The sequence below is a fragment of the Sinohyriopsis cumingii genome, chromosome 7 (assembly GCF_028554795.1).
Source record: "Sinohyriopsis cumingii isolate HCF-2022 chromosome 7, ASM2855479v2, whole genome shotgun sequence".
Classification (NCBI taxonomy): Eukaryota; Metazoa; Mollusca; class Bivalvia; order Unionida; family Unionidae; genus Sinohyriopsis; species Sinohyriopsis cumingii.
The window spans coordinates 61802405-61823125 of NC_142967.1; the positions used below are offsets into that span (position 1 = coordinate 61802405).

At 37.1% G+C, this 20721-nt stretch overlaps 1 protein-coding gene across 2 annotated transcripts; it reads left to right on the top strand.

Moving 5' to 3' along the window:
* The first annotated feature begins 1346 nt into the window (after positions 1 to 1346).
* On the top strand, positions 1347 to 16731 carry LOC149795370 (uncharacterized). 2 transcript variants are annotated; one of them, XM_089965145.1, is made up of 3 exons: positions 1347 to 2269; positions 9692 to 9777; positions 13705 to 16731. In XM_089965145.1, exon 3 carries the CDS (start codon positions 13907 to 13909, stop codon positions 16553 to 16555), a length of 2649 nt encoding a protein of 882 aa, XP_089821271.1. In that variant the 5' UTR covers positions 1347 to 2269; positions 9692 to 9777; positions 13705 to 13906; the 3' UTR covers positions 16556 to 16731. The 2 variants fall into 2 exon arrangements, with proteins under 2 accessions (XP_089821271.1, XP_089821270.1); XM_089965144.1 differs by lacking the exon at positions 9692 to 9777.
* The last annotated feature ends 3990 nt before the right edge of the window (positions 16732 to 20721 follow it).

Sequence of the window (20721 nt, forward strand, 5' to 3'; positions counted from 1 at the left end):
TATGTATGTTCCGATAAACAAATATATTGCAGAGATGCATAAATAGCACATAGAAAACGTATGCTTTTTCAACAGGAAAAAATGAAACAAAGAAATTTAATTTAACATTTCTAAAGGTTTGTTTTCGATATTTATCATAATTTTGGTTTAATAGATGTTTTTTCTCAGGAGCTAAAAGGGTCCAAATTGGGAAAAGTCGTGATGGTAGGATGATAAAAAATTGTCTACTTATAACCAAAACAATATTAGATTTAGCTTATGAATATCTTGAAAAATTATCCAGTCTTGTTCGTATGAAGAGCATCAATGACTAAACGTACGGTTTTGGAACTTCAAAATCGTTTTGCATTCTTCATAACTCATTTAGCAAGAGGTTGAAATAATCGGGACAAAATACAAAACGTTACAGAAGAAGCTTCATTTTCAATTTATTATCACTCGAGCCATTAGCTAAAAACTAAGAAAAGTAAATTGGTCAATATACGTTAAATATCAAGATTCTCATAAAAATATGACTGAAAATTTACTGTTGAAGTAAAAAAAAATTGCTTTTTTTCCCCGGCAGATTGAAAATCCTACTGTTTCAAAAGAAATAAGAAAAAATGTAGAGGATACGGGTTTAATTATTAAATATGTCGTAAAGGTGTAAATATGCACAATTAATAATAACAAAAAACTACTTTGGAGCATCAGTAAAGACAGCTCCACATGAAACTTTACAAATCCGTACAGTATTCTAAAAAGTGTTACTGAGGCAGTTTTCCAAATTTCGTTAAGTTCGGGTTTAGCATTCTCCGCTGTTAATAATATCGCATAGTGAGTGGATACCTACTACTGCGAGAAGTTGATCGCATCAGAATGGTTATAGTAAGTATTTTTGTGAGAACTTGTGAGAAAATTACGTTACATACATTAGATACATATACCGATGATTAATCTTCCTGAAATAGGTGTTTAGGACCAGCACATTACTTGCACATTTGCACTAAAGCTTAAAAAACCAATCATGAATTGAAATATGTCGAAGAAATGAAATTTGTCTTTAGGAGATTAATACTGAATATTAGATGTTATCATTGATTGGAACAAAGCTTACAATAATGACAAGAAAAACTGTCTTGAAAATCACACTTTTGGAAGACCATCTGCCCCAAAAGACTAAGTTTGTTCTATATTCTATATGGATATGGTAAACTCTTTTATATATCTCTTGACTCTCTTGACTAGGTTCATAGAGTGGATAGAGAGTGAGTACAGTCATCTCTATAATTTTAATTATCAATGAGATAATTTCTGCTTGGCATAACAGATGAAAAGTAATCTGGCGATGTGATTAAATAATATATATTAGAGTTGAAAAATATATATTTATAACTGTAGATTTAATAATAAATTACCAAATATGTCTCAATTTAAGAAAGAACTGAAATCACACTTTCTGTTAGAAAAGTATTCTGCATACAAATATTGCACATGGGGAAATTCTTATACAAAATCGCAACTTTTCAAAAATCTTGTTTTTAAGTTCGATATTTATTTTCCGCTATTTTCCATCCCATCATGGTCAGGTATATGTTGATATATCTTGACTTTCTCCACTGGTATCGGCCCTTCAACGGGGCCTACTGGATAATTTTTCCTAGGGCCCACAAATCCTGTCCGCTGCCCTGGTCTCTGATGCTTTTTGTGCTCATCTCTACTTTTCTGTTTTAGGCAGGTTACTGAACTATTCACTCATGATTTTTACACACACTATTTCTGTGAAAGGTGTACAGATGTCAAACCTTTACAAATATGTTTGAAACTTTCTTCACGAACTTACATTATGTTAATGACAATCGCTTAAAGGTTGCCCTACGTTGAATGCGCATGCGTTGAATATTGGAACGGAAAACCCCAGATTCAACTTCCATAAAAAGGTCTAATCTTTTGTCAACTGGACCGCTGGGCCTAAGGCAACCCCTACACTTGCCCTAAGTCCGGTCCTGCCTTGATACCTGACTAGTGAAGTATCATTCTGCCATTCGCTTGCAGCACGTGGTGTGAGCCGGAGAAAAGTTATAGGCAAACATTGAAGGTTTGCAGTAAATGGGTTACATATAGATTTTGTGACACATTGCATTCAAGTGCAATTTAAATATGGAGGGCAGATATCTGATATCGTGTTGGAGCGACAGTAACGTGGAATAATCATAACATGGATAGGGCATGGATCATCTAGGCTAGAAAAAAAAAACCCGAATGATAAAACCAGTTTATCAACAAAGAGGTGAGTACACATAAAAGTTCATTTCTTTTGTTACATATTGAGCTCTCGTTTACGCAAAAGTGACTAAATTAAAACCTTGTTCATGTTTGACATTATAATGGTAAATTGAGTAAATTTACAGTATGTATAATTTGAAACGGTATCCCACTTTTGAAATTGATATTAAAGTAATGATTCTGGTTTTGTTACAAAAGTACAAATGTGATCACTAAAAGCAGGGACAGTATATAACAACGTGATTTTTAAACGCCATCGTGCGTGTTGATATTTTGTCCACCAGTAGGTAGCATACTAGTCAGCTGCTTAACAGGCAGATAAAACAAGACGTTGTTCTCAGAGTAATACAACTTTTATTAGGTCATCATATACATGCTATACATTCCATCATAGGCTAGTAACAGACATCAGTCATGTGACTACACTGTGCAGCTGAATGAATCTACTATGTTCTGTTTCAAATTCTGCTACATTAACTTTATTCAACAGTGCGTTAAAGATATCTCCCATTCATTTTTACAACGCAAATGAGGTCCCCAGTTGTCAGTTCTGCAGTAAGAGCAAAGGTATAGCAATGTTGAATTTGCCAATAGGCTAAACACCTATCTGTGATTACCTATGTGACAGTCTGAAGGTAGCTGTAACAGTGTTCTGCTGGGAAAGCAATTTATAAGTTTTTCTTCCATTCCTTTTTTTAAAACAAGATTTAATTTTTTGTTAATACCAGTAGCTCCCCCAGCCTCCAATCCCCTCCAACCCATCCACTTTTCCCCTCCATTCCAGTACGTTTTCCCTTTTTGTACTTTATTAGATAGTGAAAAAGATAATGCCAGAGAGAAGATTTCTAACTCTTCAGTTAATCGTTGATTTTCAGTTGTCATGTATGAACATTTTGAAATTAAACCAATTATTGAGTTAAAATTAGTAGCGGTGCATTTTTCAGGCTCTGAGAACATACAATTAAATGCAGATTTTGTTCACGCATCTTGTATACAATTTTGTAAGGTCGTTTGCAAAATGCCGTAATGCAAATTTTGTATGCAAATTTAAAATTCGTAGTTTACCTTATGTTTCAAATGTTTGCAAAATTGTCTAAATAATGCAATATTACATTTTTTATTAATACAACGACAAGTTGTTTTCATTGACGAAAAACAGGAGCAGCATGGTTTACAAAATATATACTATCAATAGCATCATTAGGGAACGGGTATTTGGTGGACACGGTAAGCTGTTTTCAGTCCTCCTGTATGTTAGTCTAGGTCAAAAGACCTACTTTTTTGATAAAAAATCTCACATGTTTTCGATAGCTTTACTTTGTAAAGAAATTATTAAAGAATTTGTCAACATATTGGATGAGTTTCCCTTGGCCTATCTTGCCACGTTTACATATTTTGACATTTATGTATGAGTATGAAGTCAGAGCTTATGTCGATTCGAAATGTTGGACTTCGTCGAAACTACGTGGTATTGCCATACGGTGGGTGGCTGCTTACAACGGGCATAACAAAGTTAAACAACCTGACCCTACCTGTATGCAGAGCCGACAAGGGGGGGGGGACGGGGATAACGAAAAACTTTGAACAAGAACAAGGAGATCCCGGGTGTTTCTTATCCCAGGGCCCGTGATCGCTCTCTATGGCCCAACCTGTATGAAATCAGTAGGAAGATGGTAAATTTTCTCCAAAATTCGAGTACATGTATAACATCGTTTATGTCTTTAATCTGTTGACAGACGAGAGGAAAACAACACTATTGACAAAATTTGACTTAGCACTGTCCAGTGTCAGTTGCCAATTATGTGACTACCCACATCTCGTGGCTTACATGCCAATGGCGTTAGACTCGCACACTGCACACCAGCCTCTCCACCATAGTACTGGCACACCCGTTCATATAAGTTCTGGCTTATGAAAGAAGTTTATTTAATCCAAATTCCACTGTAACAGGCATGTGCCATTTTCTCCAAGGCGCAGTTTTTAAATATGGTTAGCGGTTCGTAGGTCACTCATGCCTGTGCCCATAAATAGCAGTATAATCGATAAACAAAGATCAGAATCATAAAAAAACGAAGCTTTGCCGAAAAAATCTTACGTTTGATTGTTTTAATTGTATAATCATTCAATCCACCAATTCAGGACAGCAGTACAACAGTGGGCATATTGCAGACGTTGCTCAAAAACATTAATGTTTTTGTGTTGATTTGCCGTGTTTTATTGTCCTACAGTCCACTGTGGTGCAAGTAAACAGGTTCAGTCAGGTACGCGTAACAGTTAAAACATTTATTGCCACTAGGACTATACCAGAAAGACGGGGTGAAGGGTAGATAAAACACCGGTAAGAGTTAAATTCTTCTTACAAAACTACACTACATGAATCACACGCCACGTGACTCAAAACTACGACACGCCTTGGGTGAAAGTGTCAAGGCAAATATCTGCGAATTAACGGGGCCCAAGTAGGTATGTATCGTTTGCCGAGATAACAACGATAATAACAGCGTAAAGATTGGTTTTGTGATTGTTTTAGTTTTTCAGCACACAGTAATTTTACAATTTACGTATACTTGGTTATTAAGTCATGCATAAACTGATTCACAATATTAGGACTAATATTTTTTTCAAATTAAATCTTTCCCAATTACATAGCCATGATTGACTTCACGTGCCTGTCAAATCCCATACATGCAAACATGCATGCATCCATCCATATCAATGATTCAAGTGTGTTGTCTGTTGCATTGTGCATATTACCAAATTCTGCAATAAATGCATCGGTTTTTTCTCAAATTTGACATAAAGCAATCATACTGGAAGCATTATAAAATAAACTGATGTACTCAGATTGTTTAATATTCAGACTGTCCTTAGGCAGCTTAATTTTTAATCATTCTCCTTTACTCAGCAAAATACATTAAATATTTGTTTTTATTACATGTATTCTCAATAATATAAGATTTATGTTAAGGCACCATTGATGTGCGAAAGCTTGCCAGTAGTTTCCCGTGGGTCGGTGATTCTTACGGGGTTTTTCTCCAGGTTGTTCCTCTACCGCAATACCTCCTGTGCTGAGAAATGGCGTTAAGCCCAAAAATACCAACACTACCAAAATCAGTATTACTACTATAACATTTTTATTACTACTATATTAAAATTATTATTATTATTATTATTGGTGATGTTATGGTGGTGATAGTTTCAATGAAACTATATTATTTGCTTATTATATCGAAATGTTCATGTAGTAAACACAACTTAAACTGTGCACATTCAGAACATTCAAGTATTCAGTAAGTCCTGATGGAGCTGTTCACTTCTGGAGACCACCCACCCACGGAACGGATCACACATTAATCTTTGCAAATCGAGATACCTGTTTCAAACAAATTTAAACTTCTTAGTAATCAACCTGAACCAGGCTGTACGTGATGAATCTGGTTTTTTCCCCAGGTTGCTGCAGAGACAGGTTCTGGATAGTTCTCGGAATAAATATCTTAAAAGTTATTTGTTTCATTTTTCTTTTAAAGATTACGTGACTGTTCATATAATATTTTTATCTTTTTGTTTGAACAACAACTTTGGAATGGGTTTTAGGTAATATCACGTAACTAAGGACAACCGGGTAAGATTCCTCAACCTAACAGTTTACTTGTATCATTATCTTGTATCATTATAAGGTTTCATATTTGTGGTTCCCGATCCCTATTCCCCTTCTTCATACCTGTGACTTTTCCCAATTGATGATTTTTGCACACGCAAGGTTTTTGCTATTGTAACCCGCGTAAACCAACAAAGCGAAATTACTACGGAGAGCCTCACTAACGAAGCAAACTACCATGTTAATGGTTTGCGTGCATAGATGTGTTTGAATATGTTTATCACACATTTTGAATCTCTGAACATCAACGGCTCATATTCATTATACATCCTAGCAGTATATATAACGGCCTGTGCATTATTTTTATGTGTTTTCATGACCCTGTCTACGTCTTCGTGCTCGATCATGTGTGATCAACCTAGTGAACTTCGTTGGGCGTTATCACATCATCCATCCACGTGATATTTTCCTTGACGCGGGCAGGTATATCTGCAACAACGATTGTTTGGCGAACCATGTTTAAACGACCCCGTGAGTAATTGTTGCCGCGCTTGGTAACTTTTGAAAGGTAGCATCGCCTTTCCATTAACCGTGTGGATTGTTGTATATCGCATGCATGGTCCGTTCCGAAGTCATCTTTGTTATGTTAAGTTTTTATCTCCAATGAGTGATGCGTTCGGTGGCGTTGCCATACGCGACCATAAGCGGATCTTAAAAACCAACAAGTGCAGCTTTAGCCTTCATACCTCGTTTGATGGTCCATCAGGCGATTGATTCCCTGAGTTTCACTAGAGATTGTCAGGATCACCTCTACGACGTGTGTTTATCTAATCAGATTTAGCCGCAGGTCTCATAATGTTCCTAAAGTTAAGATTGACCTTAGGCGAAAGCAGCTTGTGAAAATAAAGAGCATAACACGTCACATTAAAACTTTCTCCTACAAAGGTAACTGGAATTAACCCAAACATAACTTAACAAGTTAAAGGAAGTAAAACAAACGAATACCTCGGTGACATTAACGTTATCAAAGTCGGAGGTAACACACATTAAAAAACAAACACAAAAAACAATAAAAACCCGGTGGAATATTATCATGTCTTGCGGAGATTCCAGCAGTATTGGCGGATGCAGCTCCCTCGCTTGCAAATGCAGCTGCGTTAGGCGCCGTTGGAACTGCATCCGAAATGGCTTCTAAAAGGCGGTGGGAGGTCGCATAGTGTCTCGTGGACGAAATAAAAAAGGAAAAGGCATTCGACTAGGGGGAACGACTCGTAAAATACTCTCAGGCGATGGTCTCCGACTACCCAGGACGACTCGCAAATGGCCTCGCCGTTGACGGCCATGGAAGCTAAGCTTTTCTGGCGTCCATTAAACCAAATCCTGATTTTCGCGCGATGACAAAGTCAGTCAAGTATTTCCGATGTGTCTTTAGCGGGTGAATTCGGAGCCATGATTCTCTGCAAGTGGGAAACCGAAATCATTAACCATTATTCGACAATTGGACCTGGAACACATTGGGTTGCATACGCATGGTAACTCCTCGACATTTATTGTATTTTGACTCTTGTACCGCCACTTAAAGTTGTTGATTATTTATCCCTGGGCGGCATAGCTTCGCGACGACCGTTCTATTCAACATTGCCGTTGCAAACTCAGATGGACTGCAAATTATGTGGACATCTTGTTGTTGAAACACTACATGCACTCGATGGAGGCAGCCCAACCCCTCAAGCACTTATTGATTTTTCGAGGTCACTTAGAAAGTAGGTTTAATAGTATACGAAATGCCTGCTAACATTTATGGACGAGTGAGCTCAGCGACCAGAATCGGAGCTGATGTGGGTCTGACCAGGTTTTCTACCAAAGCTGATTTAATTGCGTTTACCAGCCGGTTTATTCTTGACGTCGACCTGAGCGAGCTTGTGACTTTTCAAGATTAAACCTACAGCGTAGACATCAGCAATGTTGTCTTGAATGCCGCGAGACGCCGACGCAAAATTCTGGCTGAAACACAGAGAAAGCGGGAAACAAACACTGAAGTGTGGGTAGAATTTATCAAAAGTTATGTTAATGATGTCGCGACAAAACAATACGTGGATACAAAGACCGCCCAGGTAAGGGGTCAAGGTGGCGTTAACAAACCCTCATATACACTGAAATATAATCTACGCGATGATAAAATTAGAAATCCGATTTTGGGACCACCCTGGTGTACCACTATACAATCAAAGCCAGCTTGGAATCATTGCATTAGCATGCAAAAACGCCCGATCGCATGAACACATTCAGGGTCTATTTCTACAACGAAGGAGTGTAATTCATTGACAAACCCACCGTCAGTCATATCGAACCACCAACACTGACTCGTCCAGAGAAAGAAATACCTCTACTGATAATCACCAAAGACGCACAGTTCTTGGGGAAAACGGGGCGCTCTATAGATATTATGAACGTTTGAGAGAGAGAGAGAGAGAGAGAGAGAGAGAGAGAGAGACAGGGTGTAAGGTGAAGTTGTTTACATTTACATCATGCACAATAGAGAGAATGTTGGTATAGCTCTATGTTACTCTCATGTACTTTGGCTGAAATTCCTTTCGATATTGTACTTGTGGAAATTGTACATGATCTAAGCACACAGCTAATCAAAATCATTGTTCCCATGTGCTCGAAAAGTCAGCCTGAATTAGTACACCATCGTTATGTAGTTGTCATTAAAATAGGGAAAAATAATTTGGCCAGACTAGACGATACCGTTTCTGAAAGTGCAATGAATGAATGACCATATGTATGCGCGTGTGTGTGTGTGTGTATATATATATATATATATATATATATATATATATATATATATATATATATATATATATATATATATATAGTTACAAAAGTTATCGGTTCTTTTGCTTTTAAATGTAACTCAGAAGTTCAGGAAGTGAAAATGACAAAGCGGAGCTAGCAGTTGTTTTTGATAGGTGCACATGTGAAGTACGGCCAGTTTGTAAACTCTATTAGCCAAATTACACCCATCAATCATGAACCAAAATAAATGGGGAAAAAATGTTCTTTTAACAATACCTAATATATACAAAGTATTTTTCAAATAACCAATAAAACCTTTGAAGAAAACCGGAGAAATTGTTTTTCTTAAAATATCTAACCATATGCAAAATATAAAACTGTATAGCGACAATGGAAGACTCAAAGCAATGGCGTAATCTGTGTAGTTTTAGGCGAACGTGGTGGTAAGTTCCCCACCACCTGCAAGAGATTTTCTCTGATTGTATTGCAATTGTACAAGTGAAGAAAAATGCTTAGTTTGTAGTGCGCGTGCGTGTTGCAGCCTGTCAAGTAAGTATACTTCGCTATAACAATATAATGAAATAATATGAAAGAACTTTATTTGCATTTAGCCTATTGTCTATCAGCAAGTATATACATATACATTTGTTACAAAAATTTATGGTGACACGTTCAATACATAATGAAAAACAAAGCTATCGAAACCGCAAACATTCAATAAATACTAAAAATATATACTTACGTATACATTCCCAAGCAAACTCATACATGCATATATACAAGTTGTACATTTTATCTGTATATCCATACACATACTTACATAGACCCACATACGTATATGCACATACATCCGTATACACTAAGACAGTGTGATGGGCACACAAACACACATAAACATCCATACCTGCACTATTGTATGCATGGTTTATGATACGAAGTAAGAATACAACACGTCAGTTTGTTACATGTAAAATACTCCAGTGCTTGTTGAATCGCCGTTAACACCACTATTAATAAATTCTTCTTCAGTGTCAATAATAAACATGGAAAATAAGAAGGGCGACAAGCTTTCTTCTTGACGCACACCAGTTACACATACAAATTCTTCCGAACAGGTATTATTGAATTTCACTCTACTTTTGACATTTTCATACAATGAATATACAATATTAAATTGTACTCTATAAAATATGAAGCAAATTCAATTAAAGCTGAAGCTATTTTTCTTTAAGCCGAGTTAATATAATGATTTCATCAACCCATGTAATATAAAAATGTTATCAATTGTGGACATATGTTTCATAAAACCAGCATGAGCTTCAACAAATACCTGGTGATCCTCCACCCAGTTAACAAGTATGTTATTCAAGATCGTAGTAAACATTTTACCGATGACGCGCAAAAGGGTGATACCTCTGTAATTGTCTGCGTTATCTACAGAGCTTTTCTTATTAATAGGTATAACCCTCAGACCAAATGTATGGAAAGCAACCAATATTGAGAATAAAATTAAAAAATATAAAGTAAATGTGGTTAGAGAACATCTTTGCCATATACGAAAAAAAAAATCATTAAATGGATTATCCGGGACACTGCTTTTACCATTCCTTAACTCTTTATTTGCTTTCCGCAATTCACCTATCGAACTATGAATATTTAATTCATCAGACTAACTTTGTAAGTCACCCCGTACATAATTATTATAGAAACCCATTTATATCATCATCTGCAATAAATAGTGGCGTACTGGCATGCTTGGAAAAAAGCTTCAAACTCATTTATTGATATAGCAGGTATTTGTTTAGAAACACATCCCCTCAAAAGTTTCCAATATTCCTTAACATTCCGCTTATGCGTTTCTAGTAGTTTATTCGTTTAGCCATCTATAAATTTTCCCGACATTTTTTAATTGTGTGAACCTTCTGCCTTATAGGAAGATTGCATCTTGACCAAACGTTTTCTATTTATTTCGGACTCATCTTTTCTGTAAACCCTTCAACATTTGTAAAATTTTCTTCGTTTGCTTTTACATTCATCGTCAAACCAAGATAGACTTGAAATCGAATGTATACGCTTATGAATATGTTTAGCGATTTTATGTTTTCGACGTAGACCATTTGCTATCGAACTAATTACATCTGATAATTACGTATCAATTAATTAATAAATCTACCATTGACATGAATATTAGACAATATTTTCACTATTTCATCGTAATTCTCACCGACTGGAGGAGAACTTAATTTATCAATAAATTCATTAATTACATCAGGCTTCCAGGTGTAATTCGAATCAAAAATACTAGTGCAATGCTCAGGATTAATATTATTTCAGTAATTATTTAGTTTCATACTAAAGGTTATTGCACAATGATCAGAATAAGAATTCGGTGTGCTTACAAGGAAAGAATAAAACGAAAGCAACAACGACTGATTACATATTACATAATTGACTGGGGGCCCCGAGTGGCCGAGTGGTCTAAAGCTCTCTTCGTTATAGATCACTGACATCTCACCTCTGTCTGCGTAGGTTCGAGTCTCGGATTCAGCCAATGTGGGTATGTGAGTAAGCTTGCCAGTAGCTTCTCGTGGGTCGGTGGTTATTTCCGGGGTTTTCCCGGGTTCTTCCTCCACCATTAATACTGGCCGACATGTGTAGCCTATCGTATGCTGAAAAATTAGGTTAAACCCTGAACAACAACAACAACATAATCGACTACACTGTACTGCTCGAGTTTACACAAGTAGATTCACCTATATATGTGAATCCTGGTATACTCGCCCGTTAGCTCTTGTAAGTGATGTTTTCTTGCAGAGTTACAAAAGTGCATGGCCCCATGCGTTCACTTGATCATAGTCCCGTGAGACACGATGCATGTAATGATCGGACATATAGTCATCTGTACCGGCATACCTGTAATACTGCTACAAAGTCAGGCATTGTGTTAGTCCTAACATTCATGTCCCCGTATAATAAATGCTAGCAATTGCTTTTCGTTAAGCTACGAAAATGCGTTATGTGATCATTCAGTCTTTCAAAGACACTAATATCAATCATGTCTTGATGACTTGAGCCTACTGGCACCGCGTAACATAATACATATCAGTATTTGTATCAAGTGTAAATAAACTCAGATCTTAACACATAATAAATCACTGGACTCGGAATGAATTAATTATATAACTTCTGCAAACCAATTCCTGAAATACTATAGTAATCCTTCAGCATCCGTCTTCGTTAACATTTGCTTTGAACCCGATGAAATACAAAAAAGATTAAATGTGCAACAGACACTTACGTAAAAAGAATATCATTTTGAAACAATAGTTTAAATTCTCCCAGATCTAATTTATTTAGCGATTAACCTGCGAGCCATTGTACGTTCAATAGAACGATTCGAAATAATGTCTTCCCCCCTCTTTCCCACTGTAAGTGTTTTTGTGATATTCGTCCTCTTGTAGATTGTAGGCTTGGTCTAAAACTCCTAACAGCAACAACCATTGGCCTTATTGTGTCTGGAATTGTGATTACGACAACTATTATAGGGACACTAGTCGGAACTGCTGTAGGAACCATGTCGATAGTATCCGGTGTGGCTGACGGCGCTGGTAAAATAATTTAATTACCCTTACATTCGCGAACTCGTGTCTATTCGGAGTTCTCGCAGCCGCCCAAAGTATTCTCAATAAAATCAGTAAAATATACTGGGTTGCATGTGAAAGAAAAAACGCCTAGGATGGCGGAGTTCGGGATCATGTTGGTCGAAAAGGAAAGCCATCGACGTCTTTGCGCATAAATACGGAACCGAGGCGCTAGCGACCCAAACAGGCAACTTTTTTTTACATTCTTTAAAAGTCGGGTACACTTTTGTCCGTGTATATGGATCAGGTTACGAGCTTTTTGATGCTTGTGCTGTTCACGCGGGTTGCAATAACAGAGACATACGTGTGCAAAAATCCTCAATGGCGAAAAGTCACAGGGTATAAAGAAGTGGTTTAGAGATCTGGAACCGGAAATGTCAACCCATATAATGATACTATTAGTTTCGTCTCGTTTATCAACGATTTAAAGACATGACAAATTTGATACTTGCAATTTCTGAGAAGATAAATCGTCTTCATATACATTCCATGCAGATAAGTCTCAATGTAACGTCGTTTAAATTTGCTACGCCCGGTTGTAAGAGGCCACCCTATACCAACACCAAATAGTTTTGGGCGAATCTCAACTTTTCAATAGGCAATGCGCTCTGACCTCATGCCCCAATATAAATGTCAGAATATCTAAAATGGGATAGGAAAGGTCAGAGAAAACGCGGAATAACAGTCTTTGACACGCTTTACGTTATAACTATAACAAAACAGGTAAAGATTCACGCAGTTTCGTTTTGAAATATGATTCGTAAACTCCTTATTTGTTCAAACCCTCTGGGGGAGAAATTGAATCTCGGGTATCTACGCAGTTAGTTTAGAGACAACTTGGACATCGTCCAATCTTTCAGATTTTCCAAAATTACATACACACAAACTCACACACACTTATGTACATACACATATTTTCTTTACCTTTTGTCTGATCAACCTTTCTTTTCGTCCTTTAAATATCGGCTTTCCTTTTCATAACCGTTTAATGATATGAAAAGTGTTGAATCAATTGTGAAAACATTTATCTACATCAACTTTCAAAATATTTTCCTTGTAAGAAACTGATATTTAAAATGTTCAATTAATTAATCTGCCTGGTTAAGTGTCAAAAAAAGAAGTGAAAATAAACATTTTAAACGAGCATTTCATGTATGAGTTCCAAGCAATTAAACGAGTATCTGTCTCCATTCATATTTTCATGCATGATTGCCAATCTTTGTTGATTAAATACATCCTGGATTACGAGGTAATACCATTACATGGTAAACCCTTTGAAAGTTGGCACAATTTTTTTTACATATTTAATTGTTGTATTTATAGCATATAGTTCATGGTATGATTTTGTTTTGATTTTACCTGTAACAATATATCTAGTAAATATACATGTTTTCTTTGCAGCTGAAGAAGGTCAAAGAAGTATCAGATAAGTAAATTCATTTCGAGAAAAGCCGCATTTAGCGAATGAATGAAGAAGAAAACTCGAAATTGCTTTGGTGAAAAAGGTAATTTGTATTAATGACGTCGTGATAGTATCGCTTACCGGACATGTTTAAATGTAATAACGTTTCAAAGCAGAGAAGGTTAATGTTACGACAGACAAATGTCAGAACTAGGTGAGGTCATTTGTTCAGGTGAAAAAGAAGAAAAAATCTATTCAACGATGGCTTGCGAAGCATCGACGAAAGATGCTGGTTTGAAAGAAAAGGAGATAAAACTTTGTCCCATTAGTATCTACAAGCTGAGATGGGACCGATTACAAACACTTAAAAAAAGTTTAAAGGAAACATTTGAAGAGATTGAATTAAACTGGAACCCAGATGAATATGGATTTGATGTACAACTCTTTACCATAGCAAAAGAGTCAAAATGTAATTTGGTTCATGTCATGAAAAGCTTTATAAAAAACAATGACGACTACGTAAAAACTTACACAAGAGAAACATTTATTCTTATAGCTGTGAACTGCGATGAGACTTTGAAGGGTGCTTTTGCCATTTGCACAGGTGCGGGATATTGCAAAGTACTACCATATGTCGACACAACATTTGCCTATTCTGTTTCCCAAAAAATTCTTGACCCAAAGAGTGTAGTTCGGTTGAAATGCAGATTTCTGAATGGCCAAAAAATAAGCATTAACAGTTTGTTTCATAAGGATGAAAGGGGTTCATATCTTCCTACTGTCGCTAACGATAGTTTCTTTATCACCGAAGGATTCCAGGCCCATATCAAAGCCCTGTCGGATTTAGGTTTAGCTTTACTTTCAGGAATACGTTCGGCGATTGAAGTGAAAAGGTTAAGCTTGAAAATCTTGAAATCTTTCTTTATGAGTGACATGCTTTGTCTTCTGAAGGAGCTATTGCATGTATATCTGTCGAACGATTATAAAGATGCAGAAGAGTTTGAATTTTTAAACTATGTCAAATCAGTGAAAAGCAGTGATCTCAGAAAGAAATTGGACCACCATCTCGAAGGATATTTTTTGGAGGAGAGTAAAGTTAACAGGAACGGATTCTTTATATGCCATACTAACTATGAACGATGGGTTAGATGCGAAGAAGTTGAGCTGTCGGAGAAAACAAAACATGGTAAGGTCAAGATAAAGACATGGGAAGGTCGACCAGATATTTCAGATATCTTTGATGCATTGGGTGAGGAACACAGAGATTTGTCATCCTTACAGATTAGGTATAAATCAAAGGGAAAATGGCGGTTTGACAAATTTCTTAACTACATCCATGGGCATGTTCTCTATAAAAGAAAATATTACTTCCACATTGGCAAGGATTGGTTTAAAGTAGATGTAGAATATATTCGAAGGATGGACCACGCGTTCTTTAAACTGGTTAAAGAGAAGCTTCTCTTGGAGAAAGATGAAGGTTATCTGCCATTACCCTGGTGCAGTGAAAAGTATTCAAATGAACAAATTAATGCCGATCGTTGTATTGCATTCTGCAATGATGTGTTACATAAAGATTTGTCTGAGGAGGATAGAACAAAGGTCAAGGATAGTTTTATCACAAGTGATCGGAAATCAGAGAATGGGCAATTCCTCCCGTTGATAGACGATGAAGAAATGAGAGAGAGTCTTTCGGATGGAAATAATGGCGCCAACGCTGAGGAGGAAAATTACCCCCCGCTTCCTGACTCTTATGATCCAGTTGGAGAAAATGAACATACATCATCAGATGATCATGATGGTGCTGACGATGATGATAATGATGAAGGCAATTCAGTACAAAAAAGGAAACAACGCAGTGCTCGTCCAAGAGAAAAGAGGAGAAAATGCGACGTGTCTGCGGTAAAGAGCCCATTATCTAAAATAATAGGAGAAGTTGAATGCAAACTCTGTTTGAAAAGCCTCACGTCGAGAGATGAAGAAAAGTACAACAAAATGTATTACATACTATTAAATCAATTTCTTGAGGAAAACCCAAGTAACTCATTGAATAAACACTTGGGTGTTGATCCTGACAATAAATTTCCGACATTTCTGCATGGAGATAAAATATTGGCAGAAAACGTAGAACTGTTTGATATTTTAAAGATCACAAAAAATAAAGTATATCTTTACCACGTGAAGGAAGGTGTTGGACAGAAAACCAGAGATGCAGTCTCACAGATACGAATATCTGCTAGTTTGATAAGCAAAGCCAGGGAAACAAACCAAACACAAGTTATACTTGGCAAATGGTACGAACAAATAGTGAACTACAAAGAAAAGGATCAAACAAGGTTAAAACTGAAGGAGGACTTGGAAAAACGGAAGTGCTCAAAAGAGGAGTTCTCGGATTTGTTCCTAAAAAAGAAGATTGTATATGTATATGCCTTCCTTGATGATACAAAAGGAAGAAAACCGTTTAACGAATTGGTATCGCATGAACAATGTTTACTAGAGAAGGAAGATTTCTATAAGGCACTTAAGGTGAAGTCCCAGAAAATACAAAAGATGGTCGATATGTTGTGCGAGTCATTAAAATCACATGCTATTCTTGCTGAGAATGATAACGGATTCAGCGTTGAGAGGAAATTTCTGGACCTCAACACTAAGGAACTATTCAAGATTTTTAAGGTCGTAGGATTCTCAGAGAGACAAGCTGATCTACTATTTCACACCCTACAGAAGCATTTTGTGCCAACAGTTTCAGTTAAATCACATATTGCCAAGTTTGAGCTTATTAGATTGGCACACGATTTCAACAGTTCTTATCCTGATTTTGAGCTGAAGTTTTGCCAAATAAGGAAACCATGAATATAAATGCCTTACAAAATATGATCCAGCTCTGTAGAACCAAAAACCACATGCTTTGCATTGGTATATTTTATTGTTTATCACACTCATTTGAAACAATTATAGCTATGAACTAGTGCAAGTTTTCATTCACTCAACAAACATCTGTGGGAACCGTAATGTGGTCTAGCCACTCATGAATAAGTAGTGAATGGGGTCGCTTTACGTACAATGGGAATTAGCATTAAAAAACACCCTGGGTCACTTTACGTACAATGGAAATTTAACATGGCGAAAAATCGTGGGTCACTTTACGTACAAGGGGAATTAACATGGGAATAAATCGTGGGTCACTTTACGTACAAGGGGAATTTAACATGGGATTTTTTTTTTTTTTTAAAAAAAGTTTTTTTAAATTTAAATTTAAATTTAAATTTTAAAAAGGGGTAGGCAATTCAAAGACTATCTCTTTTCGAGAAATATGGCTGGCCCTGAAAAGGGCCTTTGGGTTTTCTTCTTCTACTTCTAATTTCTTCTTTTCCTCCACCAACTTCTTATTTTAGCTCCAACACTCTTTCTCTTCTTTTTTTTCTCCTTCTCTTCTTTCTTCTCTTCCTCCTCTTCTTTCTTCCTCTTCTCATTTTCCTCTTCTTTTTCAATTTTTTCGTTCCATGTTCTTATTCTTATCTTTTCCTCTTCATCCTCCTTCTCCTCCTTGATCTCTTTCATGACACCACTAATCTTGTCCTTTGCTTTCCTTAAATTGTTAATTTCCATCTTCACACGATGGGGACTATAGGAATAATGGTCTTCAACCAGTCTTATTAGCATCTGTTCCATTATTCCTAAGTTGTCTAAAACGTCTTGCAAGGTTTGTAATTTGTCCATTTGGTTTGACGCCATCTTCTTCTTTGTATTCTTTGCAGAATGGTTTGAACAACTAATACTGTGGGTTCTTATACGAAAAGCGCGAACGTGAAGGAAAACATCCCCCTAAAACATAGAATGGATCTTACCTAGATGATGACCAACATCGCGCGTACGTGAAGGAAAACATCCCCCCTACTTTCTCATTTTATATAATATAACCCTAACTATACTCTCCACATTTGCTAAGAAACCCATAATCTACTATTCACTCAAACATACCTGAGCTCTTACAAACACATACACTTCCACTATTAATAAAGAGTTAGTGTTTATATTCACACTACTCTACCTACACATTGGCAAATTGATGGTTATTTCTTTTCTTGAGTATTGGGTAGCCCTGAAAAGGGCTGTTTTTTTTAAACTTCAGAGACCCCTGGTTAATGGTGGCACCTTCCGGGTCTGGCACCACAGACACAACGTCTACTCCAATCATTAGTCCAATTCACATGACTTGTTTGAAGAGCAGACGGTGGGTGAGTGGCTTCACTATCCCACTCCTCCGTTTGCGGAATAGTGAACACTTCTTCTTCCCTCTGTCTTCTTTGTCTTTGTTGTGATTGTGGTTCAGCTCTCTTTCTTTCATTCTCTTCTTTCATTTTTCTCTCCTTCTCCTCCTGTTCTATTCTCACTTCTTCCACAAGGGCCTCCGCAGTCAGCTCGTTCAGTAGGTATCTGGCATACTCCAGATGCATCTGAAGTTCCATCAATTTAGTCAGTCTTCTGCTCATTTTTACTGTTGATCAATCAACATGGGTAGCTGGACTGCCGAACGAGTTTCAATTTATACTGAAAGCGCGGACGTGATGGAAAACATCCCCTAATAACATAAAATTGATCTTACCTAGATCATGAACAAAAAATAAAACAACGCGCGGACCTAAAAGAAACACTCACTCACTTTTTTATGCTACCCATCAATATTTTAAAATTTTTATAAATCACTTCAATGGACTATCCACATACTCAAAGCAATCCAATCTAACCCAAAATATATACCTCTAACAGCCAAAAAAACTAACATCATTTTAATCTACTATCCACACCAACCTATTTTATCACTTACAAACACAAACACACAAACTCATACCCTCACATTCTTTAAGAAAGAGTTAGTGTTTATTTTCACACTACTCTACCTACACACATTGGCAAATTAATAGTTATTTCTTTTCTAGAGTATTGGGTAGCCCTGAAAAGGGCTGTTTTTTGTTTTGCTATGGCATTCTTTTTTAGTTTCTAAGAATGCGATGTCCTCTGAGGATAGACTTTCTGGCGATAGGTCTGCTTCTTCGGAAAGAGAAGAAGAATTCTTTGGTGTCGATACGACAATCGACAAAGCCTCTGTCAGCTTCAGGTTGCTGCTGTTGCTGTTGTTGCTGTTGCTGCTGTTGCTGCTGTCTCTGAAGTCTGTACTTCTCTGTCCATTCTTCTTTCTCCTTGTTCATTTCTTCTCTGAAGAGCTCTTCTATCAGGTCTTCAGTGATTTTTAACATTCTCACATTCTCTATTTCTTCTGGCTTCGGTATCAGACTGTGTCTGACCCTATGCAAATTCACGTAGGCTTCGTTGAGCTTAGCTAGTTTGGAGCACATCTTCTTAGGAGGATGAGTCGACAATGGATGGCTAGACTGGGAACAACCCGGTTCTTAAAGTGAAAGCGCGGACGTGAAGGAAAACATCCCCACACGGTTTTCGAGCCGCAACGTTCATGAGAGGGATAGTAAGAAATGAAAGAGCATCAATCCAACATTCTTCTAGCTAAACAAACCACAAAGTCATTTTTTTCAAAACACAACATTTTTTATTCAAAAATCACTTAACACTAAACAACAACATTTTTAACAATAATCCAACACTATAACATCTAACAATTTTTTTTTCAAATCACGAACCTTTTTTCAAATACAATCTACTTTAAACAAGGCTGACAACGTTGTGAATGAAATTGTGATTTCCACTGTTGGAAATCATTAGGCCATTGATGGACACTACGTTTCCTAGCTTGAGACAAAAGATAAGCATAATGGTCACAAAACCATCGATCTACTTTCACATCGTTTCTAGCAGAAGAACGAGGATCGAAATGAGTCACTAAATGTTCTAAGGAATAACCCAGGCTGCGATGATGCAGAAAATACACACAGTACTGTCCACACACCAAGGAATCTGTGCCTTGTAATTTCACGTTATTGAATCGGGTGGTTTGAGCATTTCTTCTCATAAAGTCAATGATATCGTCTTCCAAAGGGGGCAATCCGTACGAATCGAAATATTCCACACATCCTTCTTGAGGAAAGTAGACGGCTACCCAGTGGGTTCCTGGGAGATGACTGTCGTCCGTGTTGATCACGTAAGCTTGATGGTCTTTAGGTTTGCGATGAGGGAGTTCATCTTTAGCACAGACGACGGGATTCCAAGAAGCCGTATACGAACTGTGGTTCAAAAGGTAATAAAGTTCCCAGGTATCCATTGATTTGTGTTTTTTTTCTTCTTCACAGGTAATAATAAGTCGTCAATTCGATCCTGACTTTTTGCTTGAAAATGTCTGACGAATAAACGGTTATTCGTTCTGTTTCCTCACTCTGATTCAGGAGAGCTTCGATACGATGGATCTCTTGAGTGGTTAATGGTGGACAAGAATGTTCACGCAAGTCTTTATACCACTGGTGCAACACGTCTTTGTTTGAGATGAGACTCCAAGCTTCGTCCAGATACTCGTCCAATTTTTCTTCTTGACTCAACATCAGGCATTTATCGTGTTGAATTTGACTGGGATGATCGTTTTGACATCCATAGCAATTTTTCTTGATCAATTCCGTCATTTTGTCGACCAAGTGTTTGGCAAAACAGGAGACTAAATGGGCTTCTTGTTCTGGCCATCTCGACTTCATCAAAACTTCTTCGTCTTTGTCTTGAGATTCTTCTCCTTCCACGGTCTCCTCACATTTCATCTCCAAAGTTTCTCCACTAGGTAAAGAGGGATAACAGTCTTCCATGGCTTTCTAATAATCTAGAATGACTTCTCTCAAACTGTTGATTTCTATGGTATTATCGAATTCTGCATACAGGATGACGTTCACTGTCTGTTTCAGTTCTGTTGCAAACTGAAGTTCCACACGAATCTGGCCAGATTTTATAGGGTGGAAATGTCCCTCGTCGCTGCCTTGGTCTGGAGTGAAATCGAAAGCCCACAAAGCATAGCCTCCGTCATATTCGTCGTACTCAATGCCGTGACTGGTGTTGGTTCCTAACTG

Excerpts from the sequence above, each read along its gene's own strand:
- LOC149795370 (XM_089965145.1), top strand. The coding sequence starts at position 13,907 with ATGTCAGAACTAGGTGAGGTCATTTGTTCAGGTGAAAAAGAAGAAAAA.